We start from the raw sequence: 23,434 nt of genomic DNA on the forward strand, positions 1-23,434 counted from the left end.
ATAATTTCTTGATTGCTTAGAGACATAGCATAGTCTTGGTACAGCAAACTCTAATAACGTACAATTGCCTTAACTTTTGTTCTGCTACACAACAGTTTATGTTTCCCTGCTGGGTGTTAATTATTTTTTCCTCAGATTTCAGAGGACACTTTGGCAGTCTGATGGGACAGGGCCAAAAATTTCAGTCTCAAGCTGGGAGGTCTATACAAAGGATTGAATTCTGAACCATAAATTTAAAATTAATTTCATGTAAAAAGACAAATATATTGTGAGTGAACTTCTACTGTAGTCTTTCTAGCAATGGTGCCTCTAATTTCAGAGAGTAAATCAGTCTTGGCTGCTGCTAACTGTACGCTTTGTTCATGCTTTGTGACATTCTAACACAGGCTGCTGTTAAACTAATCATTGCCCAGAAAAGGAAGGAAATATGATGTGGAAGAGGCAGTGCTTGATCCACAGTTCCTCTTGAATGTAATGGGAGTCTTTCTGTTGATTCTCATGAAATTTTGGATCAGGTCTATAGAACACAAGTTCAGCTCTCCAAAAAAAACCCCTATGGCTACTAGAACAACAAAAGCAAACTGCACACTTGCAGTTCTATGCAGTGTCATGATTAAAAAAGAAATCTTACTTGCATTCAGCCATGTGGGATCTGACTTTTATTTCTTTCGTTGTTCTTTTTGTCTTGATGCTTGGGTTTTCCCTGTTCAAGAAAAAGTAAATAATTCTTTTTGGAAGCTTAAATTAAGAAGCCACTTACATCTATATTTAAATATAAAAATGTAAAGTTGTTTTGGTTTGGTCTCTTTTTTTTTTCCTTCTTTTCTTGAAGAATTTCTATTATTAGATGAAATGTCTCAGTTTTTGAGTTTAGTTAATTTGCATTTTGGTAATTTTTTAGCCAAAACATTTCTAGAAAACTCACTAATGTTCACACTTCTGGTTTTTTTTTTACGTACAGGTACTATTGGATACAATCAAAGAAACAGGATAGATACTCTTATGTATCTCCTAGCCTATCCACAAAAGCCAATGGTAAAAACAAAAACAATTGAACTGATAGATTTTGAGAAACTACCTGCTGGACAGAATGCCACAGTTGCTGTGATGAGCTACAGTGGTTATGATATTGAAGATGCTCTTGTCTTAAACAAGGCCTCTTTGGACAGAGGTAAGAACCATCAATTCTTTCACACTTCTCTGGTGGGTATTCTAATACACGTTTTAATAAACATGTCTCCTGGTGTTATCCTATGGTAACTGTTATTGCAGTTATGAACAGTACATCTCCAAATAAGAAATCGAATTTCCAAACTGCTTTGAATGCTTTTGTTTGTTTTCTCCATGAATAGTGATTATAATTCCATGCTTGCAGTAGTGCAGAGAAGTTGCCAACATGCAAATAAACTTCTGAGTATGGATATTATGAGAAAAAATGGCTAACTTTTGACGGCAAATAAAAAAAATGTAAATGGCCTCTTTTTGAAAATACTGAGTGCACAAAAACTGTAAGGTATTAGATAATCTGTTCTGTTGAACTTGCTTTTTAGATGGTTACCTGAACGTTTGTTCATTGCTAACAGAGGGGTCTTACTATTTTCACCAATAACAAAAGCAATAGATGAAATGAGACTTCTGAATGTGTTTGGGAAAGGAATGGAACACATGGTAGTTTGTGGTGTTGTGAACTTGATGTTCTGAGGAATCAATAGCAGTATTGCCTACTTCCTGGGAGAAAATAATGATATTGTCTGAAGGAAAATGATTTAGTGTTTATGCAGAGATAAAGTAATGACCCCCTTCCTTAAAAAAAAAAAAAAAAAAAAAAAAAAAAAAGCCATGCAGTGCAGTATATTTTAAGTAAAAGTAGATAAGCTTCAGATAGAGGATCACTAAGTGAAACCTATATTTGTGCCGGTCTGTCCTGTCTCACTGTCTTCACAGTTCTTCGGTGCTTTTATGTTAATGCTGCTGGTGTTTGGAGGAGAGTTGCCTGAAAACTCAGTCTCCCTTCTCTCTCTTTTCTAAATAAATTCCCTTGAGAGAAGACGTAGTGCAGTGTGATCAAATTGGTTTTAGTTTTGGGTGGCCCAAATCAGATTCTTCCATCACGTTATTCCCCCCAACACTCCCTTCCCTTCTAGTTGCTAGGCAGCAATAATAGTATTCCTAGACATGTATCTTTGGCATTAATGTCTGCCGCATTTAATTTATGCCTCCTTTTCTAAAACAACAACAGGCGTGATTTAAAACTGACTGTTTTCTTTTCTGGTAGACTGGTAACATTTACAGGGAGAGCTGTGGTGCTTGTCAGGAGTTACTTGACATAATCTGAAGATATAGATGTACTGTATGTGGCCGCAACCATCTTCCAAATGAACTAAAATAATGTAGGATTATTAGAAAGCCTTGCTCTTGGCTGTCTGTAATTCTAAATGTGATGAAAGAGTTTACTATTGTGACTAGTTGCTGTACTTTGAGAGAAATTCCAGAGATGCTACTTTTCTCATCTAAAACCCAAACCAAACCTGTTTTATAACAATGTATGTAATTCAGAATTCTTTCAGCTGGGAAAAGTGTGAGTAATGGGATGATGATATAAAACACTCAGTCAGTACTTTCCTGGTTACAAGGCTAGGTTGTGTCAACCACAAACGTGAGTAAAAGTTCAGGTTTCTTAGAACTCCTGAAAGGAAGGGGGGCTGTTCTCATCCTGTTGCCATCCCTTCTCTGATGTTGTTTCTCCCTGTGGACCACCAAAGGTAAGAGAAATGATGCGTGTGTGTGTGTGCGTGCAGATGTACAGAAGCAAATTGGCACAACTTCAGAATTGGACTATAGTCCAATGTCTAAAAAAAGTGGCATGCATGATCTGATTTTTAAATTGTGAGCTACTAGGTATCCATGTACAATGTTACACGTATTCAAGGCAATTGTCTAACTATTAACAAATATTTTGTAATCTGTAGCTCAGTGGGTAGATCGGCATTCTTGTTTTATTCTGCTAATGTGTTATAAAGAATCTTTGAACTCCTAGTCAGTTGAGTTTGTGTTACATTTTAGGTTTTGGAAGGTGTCTTGTATATAAGAATGCCAAGTGTACATTGAAGCGTTACACAAACCAGACATTTGATAAAGTTATGGGTCCGATGTTGGATGCAGCTACCCGTAAACCAATCTGGCGCCATGAAATTCTAGATGCTGATGGTATCTGCTCTCCAGGTATGTCACACTACATGTTCAGTCATGGCATATTCAAAATCTGAGGTAGAAATCAATGTTCTGTTCATATTTCTTGTGCACCTTGTTTTATGCTTAGTGTAATTATTATTCCTTTTCTTGAAGGTGACAGCATTGTAATTAATGGAAAATTAAAAAATGTTAGTTTCTGAAAGCAACATGGTACCAGTCATTGAGTTTTTTTCTGTGCATGGGAAAAGGGAGCTTTATATTTAAGTAGAAGAGGGAGTCTTTAACAATATGAATCTGTTAAAGCATTAGAAATTGTGTTCTTATATCCTCAAAGTAGCACACTTTTAATACTGTAATTTTTTACTGTTTGTCTCTTGTATGTTCTGTTGTTGTTTTTTAAGGGTAGATTCTTTACTATTTTGATTTCATATGTCAAAACCTAGCATGTTGTCAGTTAGTGCAGGTGTTCAAGGAAGTAAAACCTTGTGGTTTTAATACTTCAGAAATATATTTGAAGAGAGATAAGAAAGTAAATACAACTACATTTATTTATGAGGATAGATACATAAATTTCAAATGGAAATAAATTTGAGAAAGAATCCTGCCCTACTGTCATCTTTCAATTAGGAAACGGCTTAATAGATCTACCGAGATGTAATAAGAAAGGTGCTGTAAAAGGCACTAAACTTAATTCCATTATAGCAACACAATTGGGTCACTTTTGCTCTTTAACACGTCACAATGGAGCTTTCAAAGTTAATTACAAAAAAAGGCAAGAATCTTCTGTAGTATTAGGATAGGTAGGACTAGGGCAGACTCCAGACTGAGGCTGTTCTCAGTGTGTAGATAAAAACCTCTCTGAAATATTTCCTGTAGACAGAAAAGAGACATAGGCTGAAGTTCAGTGTAATTTTGTGGAGGAGGTGGGAGACAGGTACTTGATGTGCATTAATATCATTGGACATGCTTCTGATCTGGTTTTCTATGTGAAGGGAAGGATAAGAGAACGGAGAGGAAAATAGCTGATGTAGGAGACCAGAAGCAATAGGAAAAAATAATTGCAAGGAGAGGCTGAAGGTAGTCTTGCACAACTCATTGTGGAAATGACGTGATGTCCCGAATTTAGGTGTGAATTTGTCAAATTTGTTGGTTACAGTGTTGGTTGTTAATTTTCTCCAAACTTATGGCAGATGACTTGAGATGTTTTTGAGTATTCTTTAGTCCCAGGGTATGTTGAATAGCTGTTCCCATAGTGCATCCAGCATGTAAGCTGTTCTGTTTTGGTTTACTAAAAAAGCTACTTTAATGTTTCCCTTACCATGCAACATTTAATAAAATAACATGGCATATATCCTGGACATGTTCTTCCCAGTTTGTCTTCCAGCTTACCTTTTTTAAAAGCTTAAAATACACTTCTAACATAGGTAACCAGATACATTTTCACGATGCTTTTTTTTTTTTCCATGTTCTTTGTAGGTGAAAAAGTAGAAAATAAGCAAGTCCTTGTGAACAAATCCATGCCAACTGTGACCCAGACACCTCTGGAAGGAAGTAGTGTGCCTCAGCAGCCACAGTACAAAGATGTGCCAGTAACGTATGTTGCATCATAACTTTATAGTGGGGGGGAAGGTACATGGAGGAAAGGTATCTGAGAAAATACTCAATTCTAGAAAAGTTAAAGGAATAAACTTCCCCTGGCAAATTAGCCCTAGTTCTCTAGGTCATGATTTTCCACAGGCTTTTCCAGAGCCTATGTTATTTTCAGGATTGCTTTATCCACTTAAGTTAGATTCTGATAACTGAAAGGCTGGAATTGCAAAGAGAGGCAGGAACCCTCCTGAAGATGTATATATAGAGAGGAATCACTGAGTAGGTTCACAGAAGAAACCGATGAGAGAGCTAAGGCAGTGGTAGAAGGGAGAGGAGTCACTCATGGATGAAGCGATGGAAAAACAGGAGAAAAGCAGGATGAGTGGGAGGGCAGAGAACACGTGTGTAGTTAGTGAGGGGGCACATTTCCTCCGTATCGGCTCCGACAGAAAACGGCCAGTGCTGGCTGTTGCTCAGCCTTCGCTTTGCCAGGCAGGAGGCCAGGAGATGGAGGCCTTACTATATCGGGGGCTGACGGTCAGCTCATTCTGGCCACTGCAATTAGACATCCTTTACCAAGGCACCAGTGAATGGGAAAGGACAGTCAATAAGAGTTTTTCCCATCCTGCCCTGAAAGAACAGGAGAGGGCTTGTAAGGTGTGAAATCACGATTTTTCATTAAATGTATAAATAAATTTTAAAAATAAATAAATAATGAAGGGTTATTCACTATTTTGTCAGGAATAGCCTTGACAGTTTCATAAATCAGCCGAGGGCAAGGCAAGCAATTGGTGCCCAGATCAAAAACGCAGAATTAGCTTTGCTGTACTTCTGTGTGTTTCATAACCAAGAGAAAACTCTAGGTTTCCTCCTAGAAGATACTAGTAAAGAAGTGAGGCAACAGTATAATTATCAAGAGGAAAGAAGTAATCCTGCCAGGTGAAGACATGGATCCAGGGCTCTGAGTTTAGGTGTCATACTTTGACCACCTCAGCTATCTGAACAATGAGACAAAATAGTCTCCTAAATAAGCTATTAAAATCTGCTTTACCCTCATTCTGCAATATATAGGAAAAAGCTGATGCCAGAATAATTTCCTTCCTGCCCTGTCATGCTTACATTTTTTTCTTTTTTTTTTTTTTCCTCTCCCTCCAGAATCTCTGCATCTCATACTCTAGAGTTCATCTCTGTCTGTACCTCATACTGTGTTCTGCCCTTGGTTCACTTCCACACTTGCACCTGATGCACAGTTTCAATCAGGATATTATGCCTTAATTTTGTTCTTAAATACTCATGGTATATTCCTTAAATTCCCTTCTTCAACTTGAACTCTCTAATTGGCTTTTATTTGTTTAACTGAAGATCCAGAAATTTGCAATATACTAGGAAGGTTTTTTTCCCTCCAGAGGAGCCCACCTGACAAAAAAATATACCTTGTTCTTTATAAGTACAGCTTAATTCCTTCTTTGTTTCTATTGTATCTCTTTAGCCTTTTCCAGAAACATACTGTACTCTGGAACTTTTCACATATATATAATCTTTGTTCTGTTGGCCTCTCATATGTAAGTTCCATGAAAATTGCGGTTTGGCCAGAAGCTTACCAATACACAGATACTTGTTTGCAACTGGTGTTTGGTTCATAGTCGTATGTTTTGTCTTCTCATGTTTTGTCTTCTTGTACTAGCTACAAAGGTGCAACTGATTCTTACATTGAAAAAGTAATGATTTCATCAAATGCAGAGGATGCTTTCTTGATTAAAATGTTGTTGAGGCAAACTAGACGTCCAGAAATTGGAGATAAATTTAGCAGTCGTCATGGGCAGAAAGGTAAGCTAGACATTTAATCAAAATAAATGCATGTTGGATATACCTAATACACATAATATCATCATGCATGTTTCCATTGATTGGTTCAGATATTTTATGAATGCAGTGGTAGAAGACCATATCCTTTTTTTTGGATAAGTTCACCTAATTTAGCAATGGTGTTTCTGCAACTGAGGAGAGGAATTGGCAAACACAACTCTCTGTTGACTTACGGATCTGGAAAATACAGTAGTTGCCCATTTTAAGTGAGACCAGGGTTTTGAGGTTTGGTGGGGTTTTTGTTTTTTCCCAAGTGTGAATTTGGTTTTAGGTGATAGGTTTGTCAGTCGGTTATCAAGACAGAGACTGGAGAAAAGAGTGAAAGGGCCTATTCTGAATGGACAGAAAAGACCAGAGATGGAATGGGATGTCTGCAAATCACAGACATAGTGCTCTGAAGACAAGACTGCAGGTGGATAGCTCAGAGCCGTGGTGTAAAAGGGAAGCAGATCGGAAATGCAACTAGAAGTGCACCAGCAGAGACTGGAAGGAAGGGGAAAATGTTTTTAAAAATACACCTGTGACATGATCTGGGGCATGTCCAGATCTTCGAACTGAGAACTGAAAATGGGTACCTACTAGGAAGCTCCTTTGTGGCATGTAGCTCTCTAGTGTTAATAGTAAGATAAAAATCAGGAGCCTGTTTCCATATGTGTTGAAAAAAGCAGTGGACTCCCTTTGACCTTAATGGCAAAAAAACCGTGACTCAGAACATCCTCTCTGAATCTCACAAAGGCTGGGAGGTGTGGGAGGGGTGCTAAGAAAGAAGTGACTGAAAACAGTCTGACTGTAACTGACCTAAAAGCATGTTTTGATCACAGTGGAGTCAATGTGGGACATGTTTTGACATACTTTCATCTGTCTGTACACTTGAAGAACCTAGATTTTTAGTACTTTCAGCGTGACCTTCTGCCTTACTATGTGTGCTGTGCTAAACCTACTACCTGAATGTTGTAATCCTGTTACGTTTTTAGGTGTTATTTTGGTTTGAAAACATTGCTCAGTCTCTTGTCAGATGTGGTGGGGGGGCAAGGAGGTTGATATTACCAAATCCTTTCCATTGCAGTACATACACTCCTTTCCTGTTACAGGACAAATGTGATACTGTCTTAATAACTATTGGAACAAAAAAAATCTTACTTCCTTGCTTTGATTTCTGAGGAACTGGAACCAGATCACTGAGTGTAAAGCACACTAGCCTCTTACATCTAGTAACATGGGTATCTGCTAGGTCTGTGTGGAGGGCAGAGGGAGGGAACTGAGGAGGTAACAGGGGACGCTGTTTAGATTTGAAACACTAATACTTAAAACTAGTTGTAGTCAATGAACTTAGCAGTAATACATCAAATTATGATGCTAGCGAAGGGATATCTTGCAAACAAACTGGCCTTTTGTGAGCAGTGTTCTCTTTGTCAGAAGACCCATGGAAGAGAGAGTGCTTTTAGTTAGGAGGAGCTCCCTGAAAGTGTCCCTTTCAGCGCTTTGTGACACAGTCCCACTCCCAGCATCATGTTGGGTTTGACCTTGTGCTGGTTCACATCCTGTATTCTTGGAGCAGAACCAGAGAACTCTGTGGGCAAATACGCCCTGGAGTCAGTCAGCAGAGAGCTGGTACTTGCACAACATCCATATGTAGAACTGAGCCAGTGAAGAAACAAGAAACAGCAACAAATGTCACCAGTACACAGGCAGTATCCATCTCTGGAGCTCTCTCAAATGAAGCTTAAACAGAATCATCTCCAGCAAATTCAGTGCCTGTGTGATTGGAAGGGGTACGAAGAGCATTTGCTTATAGATGGACTCCAGGCACAAGTAAGAAGCCGTTTTTATAATGCTCTATGCCACTGATTACTACTTTACTCACTTGTAGCCTGAAGTCAAACCTGAGGTCCTTTATGACCTTCTGGGGCTATGGAAGTACATAAGCATCTGTGGCAATGAGGTGGCCAGGTGTAACTGAAGTAAAAGACTGCATCCTTGTCATGAACTGAAGAACTAACCGCAGTAACTCTCATCTCTGCAGTCTCTAGGTTTGACGATCAGGACATCTATCTAGAGTAAACCTATCAATCAGAAGAGGTGAAATGGGTATAGAAGGCCGTAGTTGATCATAATGTCAGCTGTTAGCAGATGTTGCCTCAAGTTTGTGTGTGTCCTCTGTGGAGTACAGTCAGTGCAGGCTTTCTTAATACATCCAGCTCTCTCCAAGATCACCTTACTTCCACAGTGGCTTTCCATAGACCCATAAAACTGATTCTTGAAACTCTCTTCTAAATAAATTCTTCCATTGTTTCTGCTGTCATTAAGAAATAGAAACTCTTCCGATAAGTGTTGAAACATTTTTCCTGATTGTATTTTCAGGATGGCTTTTGATCTAAAAATAGGAAGCGATTCTCACTGAGTCTCCAAGTGATTTGGAAACCAGCAAAAAAAAAAAAAAAGTAAAGAAGCACAGCAGTATGTTCTTGACTTTCCTTTTAAAATCCAGTCTAGTTCTTGCACTACAGCCATACAGGATAGTTTCGGTGAGCGAGGGGGAAGATCATTAGCTTCAGAGGCAAACAGAAAGAACTGAGCAATTGGAATGGTTCAACTGCCTCATTCCTTCCTTCTCACCAGGAGATTTTCCTTCAGGAAGATTTTGTGTAGAGTCTCTTTCAAATAATATTTAAATCTCATACGCAATAAAGATGTGCAGTATTTTTAAGCCTATGACTGCCTTTAGAACCCATTTCTTCATATACTTTGAGCTTCATGTATTTACTCTTTTCTCCTTATAAGTGGCATGCAGCATTTTAGCCGCAAGTTATTATATAACAGTATTATTATATAACAGTACTGTGCGGGACAAATTTTCTTACTAGAAGTAAAAAAGGAAAAGCCTGCAAATTATATTAAAGAAGCTTATTGGTTAATCACATAAATACTTACGGGCATTTGCATGAAAAATTTAAGTAAGATTTTTCTCCTAGTTTGGGCTATTGCTCTGCACCTACTGAATAGTTAATTGAATAGGATTTAAACGGAACTGATTTTCATACCCCTCAAAAAATTGAGAAGGGTGCTTCACAAATCTAAAGCAATCAGAGGAGAAAAGGTGGAAGTGGAAGAATGACAGAAGGAAACAGAATTGTGTCAGGCAGGCTGCAGTATGGCTTCAGGGAGCAGAGGACCTTCCATGCCACTAAATGCACATAAGGCATCTCAGTCTACAGCAAGTTTGTTTTAGAGGTCTTGAAGGACAGACATCTCATGAGTACTTCTGCTGCTCATCAAACCCTGATATCCATGGTCAAATGTAAAAACAACTAATACACACTATTGGAATCTGGTGGTATTTTCTTTCATATCCCAAAAGCCATAGAAAGTTAGTAATTTTTTTTTCCCAAAGTAAAATACCCGTGGAAATCCCATGATAATGAAAAATAACATCCTAAATGATGTAGGGCACATTGAGGGCACCCATAATTATGGCTGGCAGTGCATTAGGTTGGGCTGACTGATCCCCCCATGTGTCTGTGCTTAGGACCTATACAAATAATAAGCCAAACCCATCAGTTATTCAGAGTAGCAAATGTCCCTTTCAGCTTGGTTTTGGAGATACGAGTGGGAACACTGCAACAGTTAGGTTACTGAGCTTGCAGGTGTGTGCTTGTTAGCTGTCCAGTACATCAATCTGTAGTAAACTCTTGTGATTGGAGGAGTGATCATATTCTAAATTACTACATTCTACTATGAGACATAGCCTTCCCGGTAGTAAACCTCTCAGTTCACTGGCTTGTAGTACATTATAGGAAAAGATGTTACAATAAATGAGAGAAAGGAGAGATGTGCTTAGTGGAGAAAATACATGTGCTGGATACCAAGAAAAATAACACTGACAACAATAGTGGAGTTCACTGTTTTGCACCTTCAGTATACAGAGAAGAACCAGATACTGTCATTAATGTTAGATTACAGACAATGATAGAACTGGAGAAAAGGCATGAAAAGGAAAGGGAAAATCTCCTTTGCTAGCTGTTCAAAGATACAGCTAGTATCATCCTTCTCTGACATCACACTGCAGAAGGATCAGTCCTAACAGAGGAATATAGACAACTGTAAAACAGAAATCATAGTACTAACAGTTTAACATTTTCCATTGAGAGAATTTTTTAATTAGCCCTGAATTTGTTCTCTCATCTGAATGCATATCACTTCAAGTTTAATTTGTGAATATTAGTTTTAAGCCCATCATAGAGCTATTTAAACCTATGATGAGCTTAAACCAACATGTACCTTGGTTTAGTGAGGAGGAGAGAAAGCATATTTCTCTCTGTATTGTCAATATTTTCTGTGAACTATTTTTATTTTCTAGAAGGAATGCATGAAGATGAGATTTGATTTCATGGAATTGTAGTAGTAGTTTTAAAGTAATTAAATATGTTCAAAATAAGAGATTGCACAAACCATATTTGTCAAGTTTTTTTCATGGGCTTTTTCCCGTATTCCAGATTGATTTGTATTTCAAAGCTATACTTTGTCACTGGGGCAGAAGGAAGCAGAATAAGAGAATTGGAAAATGTCTGGGATATGAGAGACTAAATCTCACAAACCAGTTTTAGCCTTTGGTTGCAGAAGAGCCTTTCATTAAAAACGTAGGTAGACTTTGTAGGCCTCTCTAACATAGATCTGAGTCACTGCCTCTGCATTTGCTACCTTCTTTGTGTCTTCTCACATGTCAACACAGTATTGGCAAGGGTCACCACTTCGGCCTGTCCACCACACCCTCTTCTCGTGCAAGTCCATGTTTTAAGTATGCTTCCAAACTGCCTGTAAAAGATAGACTTCCCTTCAAGACCTGTCAGCAAAGAAGTATATGGAGAGAAGAAAAAACCCAAATGAGGCCATCATGTTGTGTTCTGAAATGCAAATGTTTTGCTCTATTTCAATATTCATCTTCAAACTGGATGTTGCAGTAAGATCTTTGGGACTGGGACTGTCCCTTTAGTCTGTAAAGCCCTTAAGCTTCTACTGTCTCACAAATAAACATTTACCTACCAGGGAGGATTTATCCTGAACTGTAGGACTTTGTTTTAACTATATTGCATCATATATTTTCCAGAAGGATGAAGAAACATTTTTGTTAATTATTTGGGGTTTTTTAATCTTGCATTCTTCAAGCAAAGTCACTTTTCAAAGCACAGAAGGCTAAATGATTGTTAAGCTAAAGAAGCTTCATCTGAGTTCCATACAAACTAAATTATTATATTTCCAGATTTCCTCTTGCTTTGCTACAAGTCACAATGAGGAAAAAGTTGGATTCCTTTGATGTGAAAAAAGGCAATATATCACTTCTCTGAAAGAACATTTCTCAGTCTCTCATGTGAAAAAGGATTAACACCTCCAACAAAGGTCCTGTAGATCACAGAACTAAGCAGCAATACTGAACAGTATTCCTGAGGAGTGGAAAAACTGTATTTAAGCAAGAGATTGTTTGAACTGGCAAACAGAAGCTTTTTAATAGCTGAAGATCTAAGATAAAGGATTAAACCTTTCTGAAGTATCTGCACTTAAACAACTCTAAAGACAAGGAAGCACGTTTAAATTCATGAAAGATGGTCTTTGTTTTCCTAAATGAACCATGTTCTTTAGTGTCAAAACAAAATCCATTCACAGCATTGTCAACTGCATAAACTTCATGACAATACTGCTTATCTACCAAAGTCTGACAGTGCTTAGTTTTTCACATTTTTACTAGAGCATCTGCTTTCTGCTCGCCTAACTTCATAGTTGAGAACAACTTCTCTTTCTCCTTTTCATGGGCACTTGTACAGTATGTATAAGCAGAACATGTAAAGTAAGATGATAGTTTTAAATGGCTTTTTGTGTCATTTTTCCCCGTGTTACAAGTCAGACTTGGTACTTTATCTCTAATAAAACATCAGTGGGTTTATAGGAATTAAATGGTTGAAGTGGCATTAAAAAGAATTTGCTGTTACTGACTGCAGGAATGTGGGATGATTAGTAGTTATTAGGCATAAGGGAAGGTAGGAATTTCTTACCTTATTTTTATCTTCAGAAGTTGAATATGAGAAAATGAGATGCCAGGATGCCATTAAAACTTCTCATACCATATTTATTTTGAAGAAAACCGCTGCTTAGCTTGCTGTTTTAAGAAAAAAAATGCTGTAAATTTCTGTCTCAAGCAGCAAACAGGTAACCTTCTGACCTTTTCAGTAAATCCTCAACTGAACCTCTGAAATTAGGGTGATTTAGCATTTTATGGCACAGAATAAAAATCTCTAATTCTGTTTCCAAATAGTGTATCCTGAACACACATTTTATTAAGCTCTTGACTCATTCAGCCATGTGTATTTTGTAAAGTTCCTATGGTTATTGTTTTACAATAGCTGCTTCCAGAAGCATTGTAAGGGTTTCAATTAATCAGCTCTTTGTGTGCTTCAGACTATGCAAATTTATCACATCAGACCATTCAGCAGCTCATGGGAAAGCAGTGTACAAACTGTATTGTCTTCTAGCACCTCCTCTCATTTAGAGCGATGTTTTTAATAAGAAAACTAATCAAGTTTACTTATGCATTATTTATCTGTTAATTTTAATTCTGTTCTTTACCTCTTATGTCAAATGGGATGTAGCGAGTGATATGATAGATCAGTGAATGATTCAATACTGAACAAAGCTTATGTGATGCAGCACTTTTTTCTTCCGCACTCGTTTTATGCTTAGTTAGCCAACACAGTATGTAATTAGAGAGTTCTGAAGCAGATGTATGTTTTTGGTTTAGCCTTACTAATTTTTGCAAGTCTGTTTCACTTGTCCATAATATACAGCGCTGTCTTACTTCTCAAGAGTATTTCTAAATTCTGGCAAATCTGGTAAATCGACAGTAGATGCCTTTCAAGTTAGTTTTGGCTCTTTTACCACCGTATCATTAGAATAAGTAAACAAGCACATTTAGTAATGCGCGTCTTTTTATCTTGCTTATAGAAACTGGTATTACTGCTGCTTCTATTCACTTAGTCTCCTTTGCTCTCTAATGTCCCTCCTGCTGGTAGTAATTAGTTTTCTATATTAGGTTGTTTTGACTTATTTGATTATTTTTTTTTTCATCTGGCATGTGTGTGTATAGAAGGCATCTTATCATAGCCCGGTGAAAAACTTTCCCATACTGTTGTGTTTTGTCCCTGCACCCTCCCTGCCACCCCCCTTCCCCCTCTCTGCTGAACTGCTGTTTTACAAGTCTGTGTATGTTTGTGTTTGTCAGCAAACTGTAAAAGCAACCACATAAAAGATACCAAGTCTGGAAACCTGAATTTCGCCTGATCAGAAAAAGAAATTCTTAAAGGACAAAAGTACAGGGGTTAAGGAGTCTTTATGCTCTGTCAGGGTCTTGTGAAGGTACACGGGTGTTGAGATGCTGCAGGGATTGATGCAGTGTGTGTGAGGATGGGGGCCATCATGCATAGTCAGAGGGCTGTCATTTATTGGCTGGCATACAATAGCATTGAAAAACACTGCCTATGGCTGTTTGACACTTGCATGCTAAACCACTGTAGATGTCTGATTTAAGTTGATTCTAATTTAAACTGTTACCCTTGCAGTAAACTGCTATGTTTATTAATCCACTATTTTAAGGGAGGTGGGGGAGTGGGAAGGAGAGTATCCTAAAAGGAATTTTTAGTATTTTCACTAATTTTTCATCTAAGCTGACATTATGAAATTGATATACAAAGTTTTTTTCTATAATTCAATTTAGTTTTCCGTCAAAATGAGATGTAGCAAGCTGCTGGATGCTTTCTTTGTCAAATACACAACTGTTTTGTTAGTCCACACATTAAAAAAAAACACCTTGTTTTTTGTTTTGTCTTGAAAAATAATTGCAGCCTTTTCTGGTGGTTAATGTTTGATTCTGGTCTTAGATAAGAACTTCAGAGTGTGTAGGTGAGAGCAGATTCAGGCCCATCGCAGTGTAGCATTTAATCTGAAGTTGTGTTGCTAAATTTCAGATGCAGCATTTAAAAATTGTGAGAGGAAGAAAAATGAATGAAACCAAATTATTTTGTATGCCCTGTGTGAATGCTGGGGAACAATTTTCATGTGATATCTAAATCAGTAACAGTTAGGAAATCTTAATAACCTGCAGTAAGAGTCACAGAGCAAAGATACCTACTAGTTTGTCAGTGTTCTATGTATGAATATTGGATGGAGAGTAGTTGAGCAGCTCAGTTGTGAAATACAGTTTATACTCGGACAGGGCAACATTTGGAACTTGAGGCTGTCTTAAATCCAGTCTCTTCTTTTTCTCCTTTACTGTTTTATTAACCAGTTGCAAGTGATAATTGCACTTTTATGGATTAATTCACTTGGCCCCTTTTTTGCAGCTGCTCGGCAATGCAGAACTGCTAGGCTTGCCTTTTTCTGCCCTGCTGCAAACCCTGGCTCAGCGATCGGGACTGAACAAGAGTAGCAAATTCAGGAACTTACAGTGCAGATCTGCAAGCATTAGCCTCTGAATACCTTCTGAAGGCAAGTGACTGCAAAATAAAGTCAAGTTTTCGTTTTTAAATTCATTGCAGTCACTTGCTTTTAGAAATAGTGTTGTATATAGGAAAGATGCCTTTCAGCTTTTTAAAGTTTTTTATGAGAAAGAATTAACTTCTGTAAAACACAGCAGAGAAAGAAGCTTCTTTCTGTCCTGTTCTCTAAACACACGTGGGCATGCTATAGACCTATTATAAACTCAGTGGCTTCTTAAAATACAGAAGCTTAGAATTGAGGTTTTATAGCTTTCTTTTTTTCCTGTTTTTTTTTTTTTTTTTTTTTCCCTTCTGTGAAACAGAAACTTTATAAATGGCCTAGTGAGCTTCACATTGCTGGATTCTGTCTAAATATTTTGTTTTTAACTTCTAAGCTCATTATGCTGTCTTTGTGTTAACTTGTATTAAAATCTGTCAGCTATGACTGGTCTCATAACCACAGTCAGCGGACCAGAATAAGTTAATTATTTACTTGTGTCACTAGTGCTCTTCATCTAATGAAATGCACAGCTGTGTTAGATCTGCAGTTGGGTGTGTAGGTCCCATTGTTATACAAGTCAGCGGAGGGTAGAAGCCGCTATGATGGAGAGCCCTCAGTTCTTTCTGCTGTTCTGCCTTTCTGTGTCGATTTCATGGATCTTTTATCATTCACTTTCACACAAAACAAACAACACAGTGGCTGTCTGCTATGGGAACCAGCTTGGCATATAAAAGGTTTTCAGAGCCTAAAGTAATTTTAAGTTAGCTAAGATTTAATTTTTGGCTTACAGGTGCCATGAAGTCCAGATGCAACCTAATGCTTTCTTAGAAGTGAATGCAAAAAAGGCAAAATGTACGTGCCATAATACATAGTTAATCAAGTATTTATGTGTACAATTTTAGGATAAAAAAGCTGTGCACACAAGAGATAGTGGGTTGTTTTTTTCATTCTCAGCAAATGATTGCTGCTTGGCGGGGAGGGGGAGAAAGATGTTACTGATTTATCATAATACAACAATGAAAACTAGTTTCGGTAGGCTTAAAAACTAAATACAACACACACCCCTTGCCCCAGACGCTCCAATCCTTTATTTGTTTTCTGCTCCCTTCCCCCATAGTTACCATTCTCGTTATATTAACTACTGTCCCATACACCTATCCCTGTCTTGCTTGGACAGTGGAAGAGGAGCTCCCTCCTGAGCAGACGCCAATATCCCCCTGTGAACTGGCTGGTCGGGGGATGCCTTTTTAGGGATGTAACCGGCACCCTCAGTCTTCCAGGAGCCCCCTCCGCTCCAGGACTGTTCCCGAAGCGTGCTCTGGCAGTTGCAGCAGGCTGATCTCAAATAGCTTGCAGACTTTTTCAGCTCTGAGGGCTTCTGGAAGAAATTGTCCAACTGAAACAGTAGCTTTGGTTCGAAGAAGTAGGGGCTGAAGCAGCTGCATTTTAGCACCTGAATTTGAATGTTGGATCTCTTGGTCATTTATAGCTGCAGTATTTTGATCTGCAGAATTCCCTGTGGAAACAGTTGTGAGGGTTGGAAGGAAAATTTTGCAATGTATGATATTTTAAATGAGTTTTCATGTTTATATTTAATCTTTCCTAAATAGCTTTAGATTTTGATGGGGTTTGAGTGTTTTACATCCGATATTGATGGAGAGTGAAAAAAGCTTCCAAAACTTTTACAGGTACAGTTTGTGCTCAGGGACTGACAAAATATAAGCAGCCTGGAGAGTGGATTGTACTTGGTAATTCATTAAAAGCAGTCTTTGCTCAGCAAATGAATACTACCTGAAAAAATCTTGGAATTGTTTTTTCCCTAATTTTACCCTTTTTACCTCCTCTAAGTCCCTGTCAAAGTTGTGACTTGATTTGTTTTTATTCACGGTATTTAGCAAAGATACATGTGATAAACAAATTTCAAATCAACAATAATTTCATATGTCCAAAGAGATACTGTAAGAGGCCTGATTTCTTAATTTTTTTTTTTTTTTCTGCAGTAAATTATAGCATCAGCTTCAAAAACTAGGTTTCCCTTGAGACGTTCCAGTCTGACTGGTCAGTAGTTTCTGGTTGCCTCTGAAAACTGTACCTAAAGCTTTCTTCCCTAATTTGCTAACTCACAAATCACTGGGAGCATTATGTAAGAGTATGCTAATTTTGCCAGTCCTGTCACAAGGGCTCTCTTCTAGCCTGCAGGTTGTGAGCACTGGTCATGGTAATGAATCTGGGTAAAAAGTGATCCATGAGAAAGAGAGGAGGAGGAAAACACTAAAGAAAATCTGGTGATGAGCGTCAGCCCTGCTGGTGGTTTGCCATTTGTGAATTGAAATGTTTTCTCTTCTGCAGGGGTGTGTGGACTGATTGTTCCTCAGGAAGACATGCCATTTTGCGATACAGGAATCTGTCCAGATATCATAATGAACCCTCACGGCTTCCCATCACGTATGACGGTTAGTGGTTATGTTACAATTAAAGAAACAGTGTCCCCCGAAAGGGAAAGTGAAGTAGATTAGCCAGAAGAAACAAAAAAAAATTTGAAACACGGTTTCACTGAGAATATTCTCCAGTCATCATGCCACGTGCTTGCTCTCTTCTAAGTATTCAGCCCTCTGTTTTGCATGTTTTAAAACATCCTACTGTAAAATCAGTAGGGATGCAGGCTGTTTCTGCATCATTCTCATTTTGTTCTCCATCAAGCTAACAGGAAAGCAATTGAATTCCTCACACCCAGTCTGAAAATTTTGTGCTCTCCCTTCCCTATTGCCTATGCCCACTAAGCCGTCTGGGGCAGACTCCGAGGTGGAGGTTGGAGAGGAGTTTCAATAGTAGTTCTAAACCTTCATAACTTGCCACATTACACACGCCTCCCTGGAACTGATGCAGTTCTTGCACCTGTGCTGCAGGGTCACACTGAATACCTCCCAGCCTGGCCTTTATGTGAGACCTCCACTGATTCCTTCATGCAGCCTCTGATCTTTTTTTCTTTGTTAGCTTCTTCCCTTCTGTCCCCCCTGCTGCACTGTAGCGCGTCAGTCTCTGAGGCTGTTTCCTAAAGCAGAAGGCCACACTGGATCCTGCTCATTTTCCAGACAACTGGTAAAAACGGAGCTGCCTGACTCTGGACCTTAAAGATGTTCCCAGACGCTGCAATGAGTCCAGTGTTCCCCCTTCACCCAGGTGTACTGCCTGTTCCTGGGCTTCTTCCACTCCTCCCATCGCGTGCACTAACCCAGGCTGCCACCTCAGACACTTTGCCTGGCTAACTTACACTGTGACCAATCCAGCAACGTGCCTGTGCTAGCGAGCAGGCTGTTCACTCTGCTTTTCTTTGCGCAGGTAGGAAAGTTAATTGAACTCCTGGCTGGAAAGGCCGGGGTCCTCGATGGCAGATTTCACTACGGAACAGCTTTTGGAGGCAGTAAAGTTAAGGATGTGTGTGAAGATCTTATTCGCCATGGTTATAACTACCTAGGGAAAGACTACGTGACATCTGGTATCACTGGGTAAGAATCTGCTGTATAGATTTAGCTATTTCAGAGGAGTGGGGAAAACCTGTTCAGTCACATCTGAAAAAAACTTTTCATGTCTCAGAGCTCAGGAACTGTCTCTTATTTGAAAACCACTCTGTGAGATGGAGGGAAGGGGCTGAAGAACAGTGCACTTTTTTTTTTCTTAGAAGTATTTTGTGATTCCACATTTTAAGACTTACTAGTATTTGTGTGGCTGTCACGTGAATGGCCATTGTAGTACATAAGAAAATTTCCCAACTTCTACTGCATAACAAAAAGGTTAAATCAAGGTTTTCTTTCTGAGAGATTGTAAGAAATTTCAAGTTTTTCTTGACAGCAAATCTTGTATATGCTTGGAATCAGATAAGCATTTTCATGTTGACTTTATTAGTACTGTAAAATATGGATTTGGAGGCAGGTGTCTGTTCCTTGGGAATATTTCGTGTGTGCTCTTTTTTCGTTTTTTTTTCTTCTTTTGATTACACAGTGATTCAGTCTGGCATAATACTCTAATCTGCAAACTTCCTGCTGTGTTGATCGGACTGGCTTCTGAGACACAGAGTTCAAAGAACGTAAGATAGTTTAGGAACAGGAAAAGGCCATATGGCTTCACAGGCCTGCCCCTCCAAAATGTATCTTAATCCTACCTTCCTGCTATTTTTATTATCTTCCCAGTCCCCTTCTCAAGGAACAAGTTGAGGTCTCCTTTGTAATGGTTGGGGCTTTTTTTTAATACTTTTCGTTTTAATTGCTTTTCCTAGCAACTTCTTCCATATGTTGTTTCTCTTTTTGTTTCAGAGAGATGATTTTGTTTTCCTTACTCTGTATTCCATAAACCGTTTATCAAGTATCCTGATGTTTGAAACACTTTCTGTTCATACGTCATGGTAAATTTTAACAAATTTGACTGATCTTGTTTCCTAGGGAGAATAAAATCATCTAGTTCTAAAAAACCCCATTCCCAAACTTCAACTTTGTAGTACCCTATTTAGAGACTTCGCTTTAGGATACTGATATTTTTCCAAGCAAATTTCACATGCTTTAATCTATTTGTTATGAAATTTGAAGGCAGATTTCATAACAATGTGGAAGCTTGCAAATTCCAAATGTCTAGTTAAGTTTTATTATGTTCTTCAATAGGCAGCTTTTGGAATAACACTGCATCATGTCAGTAATGGCTCTGAGTGGGGGGTGCAATACTGTTGTCTCCTGCTTGTTTTTACATCGCACTTATATTTTTAAAAAAACAAATCAGTGGCAGTGCTGAGTTTGTCTGCATTACGTCTGGTCATGCTTGGTGCTGAAGATGATAGCTGGGAAATAACTGAGTGCTTTTGACTGGTGCTTTCTGATCTCTAGGCGCTTATGCTGTTCCTACAGTTGGGGGTGTTTTAAACACAGAAATCTCTAGCCATTACTCCAGCTCACAGTAGCACTCTCCCTACTGCTTACAGATGTTCCCAAGCTGGTGCAAGTGCCCAAACAGGGTTCTCAAGAGCCCTTTGGCCCTGCTCATCTGAGCCCCCAGTGCCAGCCAGGGCAGCGATGTTTGCCCTGTGGGTACAGCTGATGCGCAGCCGCTCAGGGATGGGTTTCAAAGCGGTGTGTGGGGGGAATTAGGGGATGGGAAGACTGTCAAGCTCATAGTGTGCCAGTGCTGAGCCACCCTTGCAAATGCAAATTCCTTGAAGTGCTCCTATACAAATTACGTTTTGAGCATTTATGCTGCGTGTATTTGTTTACATATATGCTTGCCTTCGGTTTGTGTGTGAATGCTGTAAAGCAAAGGAATGCAAATAGAAATATGTCACTCTTCGGGGTGTGACACATTTACAGTCTTTTATCTGACTGATGACACTACCAAAACACTCCTCCACAGGCAGAGGAGGGACTTAACATGGTACAGCTGAAAGAGGTACCTGCAGCTATAGCTGCGTGTCTGCGCAGCGTATGGCCAGAGATCGGGAGCTCGTTCCTTGTTAGGGTTGATACAGCAGTGTGTGGTGCTGGGGGTGTACTGCTTTTGTGTTCAGAAGGGTTCCGTGCGGGGTTTTCAGACTGATTGCCCCAAAAGCCCAAACATATTTTTCTAGGACTCATGATTCCCAAATTGTTTCAAATTCCTCCTGTCTCTCTCAAGGTAAATATGTGCTAACTGTTGTTTTTTTGGGGTTTGGTTTTTTTTTTTTTTTCATTCCTTCAGGGAGCCCTTGGAAGCTTACATCTACTTTGGCCCTGTGTACTACCAGAAACTAAAGCACATGGTGTTGGATAAAATGCATGCAAGAGCTCGAGGACCCAGAGCAGTGCTCACCAGGTATTGTTATAAGCTAAGCACAAAATTCTTAATGCGCATTCAGAAGTGTGACTGACAGGTATAAAACAAAGTTTGTTTACCTTTTGACACAAGATGCTATTAACTGTTAATGCACTTACAGGCTAAAAACTCTCATGGTAGACTGTGGCAGGAGGTTGTTCTGAATATCCAGGTGTGCTCTGTGTGGTCCAAAACTGAGTTTTCTTCCAAGACTTCTGTTAGCATTTGGTAAAAATACTCTCTCCTGATTCACAGTGCACACTCTGGCCCTCTCCTGTCAGATTGTGCATATTGTAGGTATTTTAGGCAGATTTTTTTTTTTTTTCTGTAACATCTGTACTTCTACAAAATCGGGTACGAGTAGAAGGAAGACATTTCTTTTAATATTTCAGCATCCTTTGGTATTCGGCGGGTTAGTATTGGTGTGGCCAATGTCTTCACCTGTCAAGGCAAAGCAAATGCATTGACCCTAGTGTAGCGCAAACAAGCATTAGAATAATGTGCATCCCTGGTATACTGCACTTTGCCTTCCAGGCTCTTCCATTCAACTCTGAAACTGAATTTAGGGTTGTATGTGCTGGTCTACAGTTATCGTTCAATACCATGTGGGAGAACAGCACTTTTACACTAATAAAGTGCAAAATTTACAGAGACGCCAACAATAAATTTCCATTTTATTTGCCCAATTAAAGATAAGTCCTCAGTTCCTTTGTAGTCATGAGTATTGCACTAAGTCTGAACTTGGTTTTCTCTCCCAGTAAAAAAGGTTGATTACCATGTTGATGTCTTCTGGTATCAAATTTTGAAGTCAAGCAGATGTAATAGGTAATATAAGCTTCTGGAGGTGGGCTTATATTATCTGGACCTTTGGAGAAATTGAAGCATCCTGCTTTCACTAATGTTACTTATCTTTTCTCCTTAAAGCCTAGTCAGCTTTTTGGCTTTTCAGCTCTATGGCTGCTTGCACCCAAGTTCTAAATTGCTGATATTCCTGGCTCACAAGCAGTAGTTCAGTGGCAGAGGCTTTACTTTGAGGAGGTTTCCAGTGAATTGTTTAGTCCACCTCTCTCCATCACAGTAGGATTATTTGCTAAATCTTGCCAGAAAGTTAATTGCCAGCTAGTCGTGACCATTCTAGCAAACATTATTCCAAATGTCCTTTGCCAGTCTTTTTGGACTACCATGTACACTATTTATACCTCACCTGTTGCATGGTTGTGCTCTTCTTTCTGACTGCTCTTTTTTGTACTGTTTTTGAGATGTAAGCACAAAGTCAATTCTTTCCTGTAACAAGCATGATTCATATTCTTTAATTCTTAATTTATTTTTATCCCTCTTACCATGTGCTGATCCACTTCTGCCTTGTCAGAGTTAGCAAGTCTGTCCTTTTAGTAGGTGCAGTTTCCACCTGTCAGCATGCTAGTAGACAATGGAGGGGTTAGTCTCTGCTGTACCTGATTCAGAAGTATCTTTCTTGCTTTTCATTGCATATTTCCTTTGCCTTTTGACTTTCCAGCCTCATGCTGTCTTTAGGACAAACTGAAGTCATCTCATACTTGCATTGGAAGTAAATACCAGTGGTGGAACTGGGACAGAAATCACAAAGAGTTTTTGTAATTCTTGGCTGAACTTTTCCACTAACCATCTTAAGAAGAGCAAGTGTAGCACAACCATTATTTTCTACCATGACTGCTTGCCGATACGAACATAAGTAACATTCACAAATAATGGGCTGTCTGCCCCATTTTCTGGTTTTCAGTGTGTTAATCATTGTATCGGTGCTTCATATGATAATGAAAACTCACTGTATTAGCCAACAGTGCACACAACTGGTTTACTGGAGCTCCTAGTTTACACAAATTCCTTTATCTGCTTTCATATTGTCTCCCCAACTTCTCAGTTGCTTAGAAATACTGAATTTAAAGGAAACCTAAGTCTTAAGTAAAAATAATGTTTATATGTAAAGATATTGCTCCTTACTTACTTTGAATTCTTTGTTCCAGTCAGTAACATCATACTGTGCAGCTAAGGTTCTTTATTTGACATTCCAAAAAGCTAGTGGATGCTCAATTTATTCTGCCTCTTGACTATTTTCTTAGGAATTTTATTTTTTTTTTCCACAACTAATTAAACTTTTGTTATTGCCATCTCCTCTGCTGAGAGAGTCTCCTTTGCCAGCTTTCATACTCACTATTGTTTTATCATCCATTGCACTTCCTGGAGAGTAGATTGTCTCTAACATTGCTTTTTTCCTTTTAAAAGTAATCCTGTAAGAGCTTCCAACATGGAATTTAGCTGTCATTGCCTTGAAATGCATTTTATTATGTATCAGATGTACCTTAGCTGACAGAGCAAAGCCGTATTTCATCTGGTATAAGGCAGAAGACTTGAGTTCCTTGAACATCACTGATTCTAGATATTGTTCTGATTAAAACAA

At 38.8% G+C, this 23,434-nt stretch overlaps 1 protein-coding gene across 3 annotated transcripts in view; it reads left to right on the forward strand.

Moving 5' to 3' along the window:
* POLR3B (RNA polymerase III subunit B) overlaps positions 1-23,434 on the forward strand; it is an 81,191-nt gene that overhangs the window by 49,044 nt on the left and 8,713 nt on the right. For 2 of the 3 annotated variants that reach the window (XM_033004434.2, XM_033004435.2), the window contains 7 exons: positions 962-1,171; positions 3,064-3,222; positions 4,669-4,786; positions 6,467-6,609; positions 17,518-17,621; positions 18,508-18,674; positions 20,884-20,997. In XM_033004434.2, coding sequence (XP_032860325.2) covers positions 962-1,171; positions 3,064-3,222; positions 4,669-4,786; positions 6,467-6,609; positions 17,518-17,621; positions 18,508-18,674; positions 20,884-20,997 — 1,015 coding nt within the window. Of the gene's footprint in view, positions 1-961; positions 1,172-3,063; positions 3,223-4,668; positions 4,787-6,466; positions 6,610-17,517; positions 17,622-18,507; positions 18,675-20,883; positions 20,998-23,434 lie in introns of those variants that run through there. The other variant, XM_042792491.1, reaches the window with a different exon arrangement.

This window comes from Tyto alba, unplaced genomic scaffold, assembly GCF_018691265.1.
Source record: "Tyto alba isolate M040663 unplaced genomic scaffold, T.alba_DEE_v4.0 Super-Scaffold_2, whole genome shotgun sequence".
In the NCBI taxonomy this organism is placed as follows: Eukaryota; Metazoa; Chordata; class Aves; order Strigiformes; family Tytonidae; genus Tyto; species Tyto alba.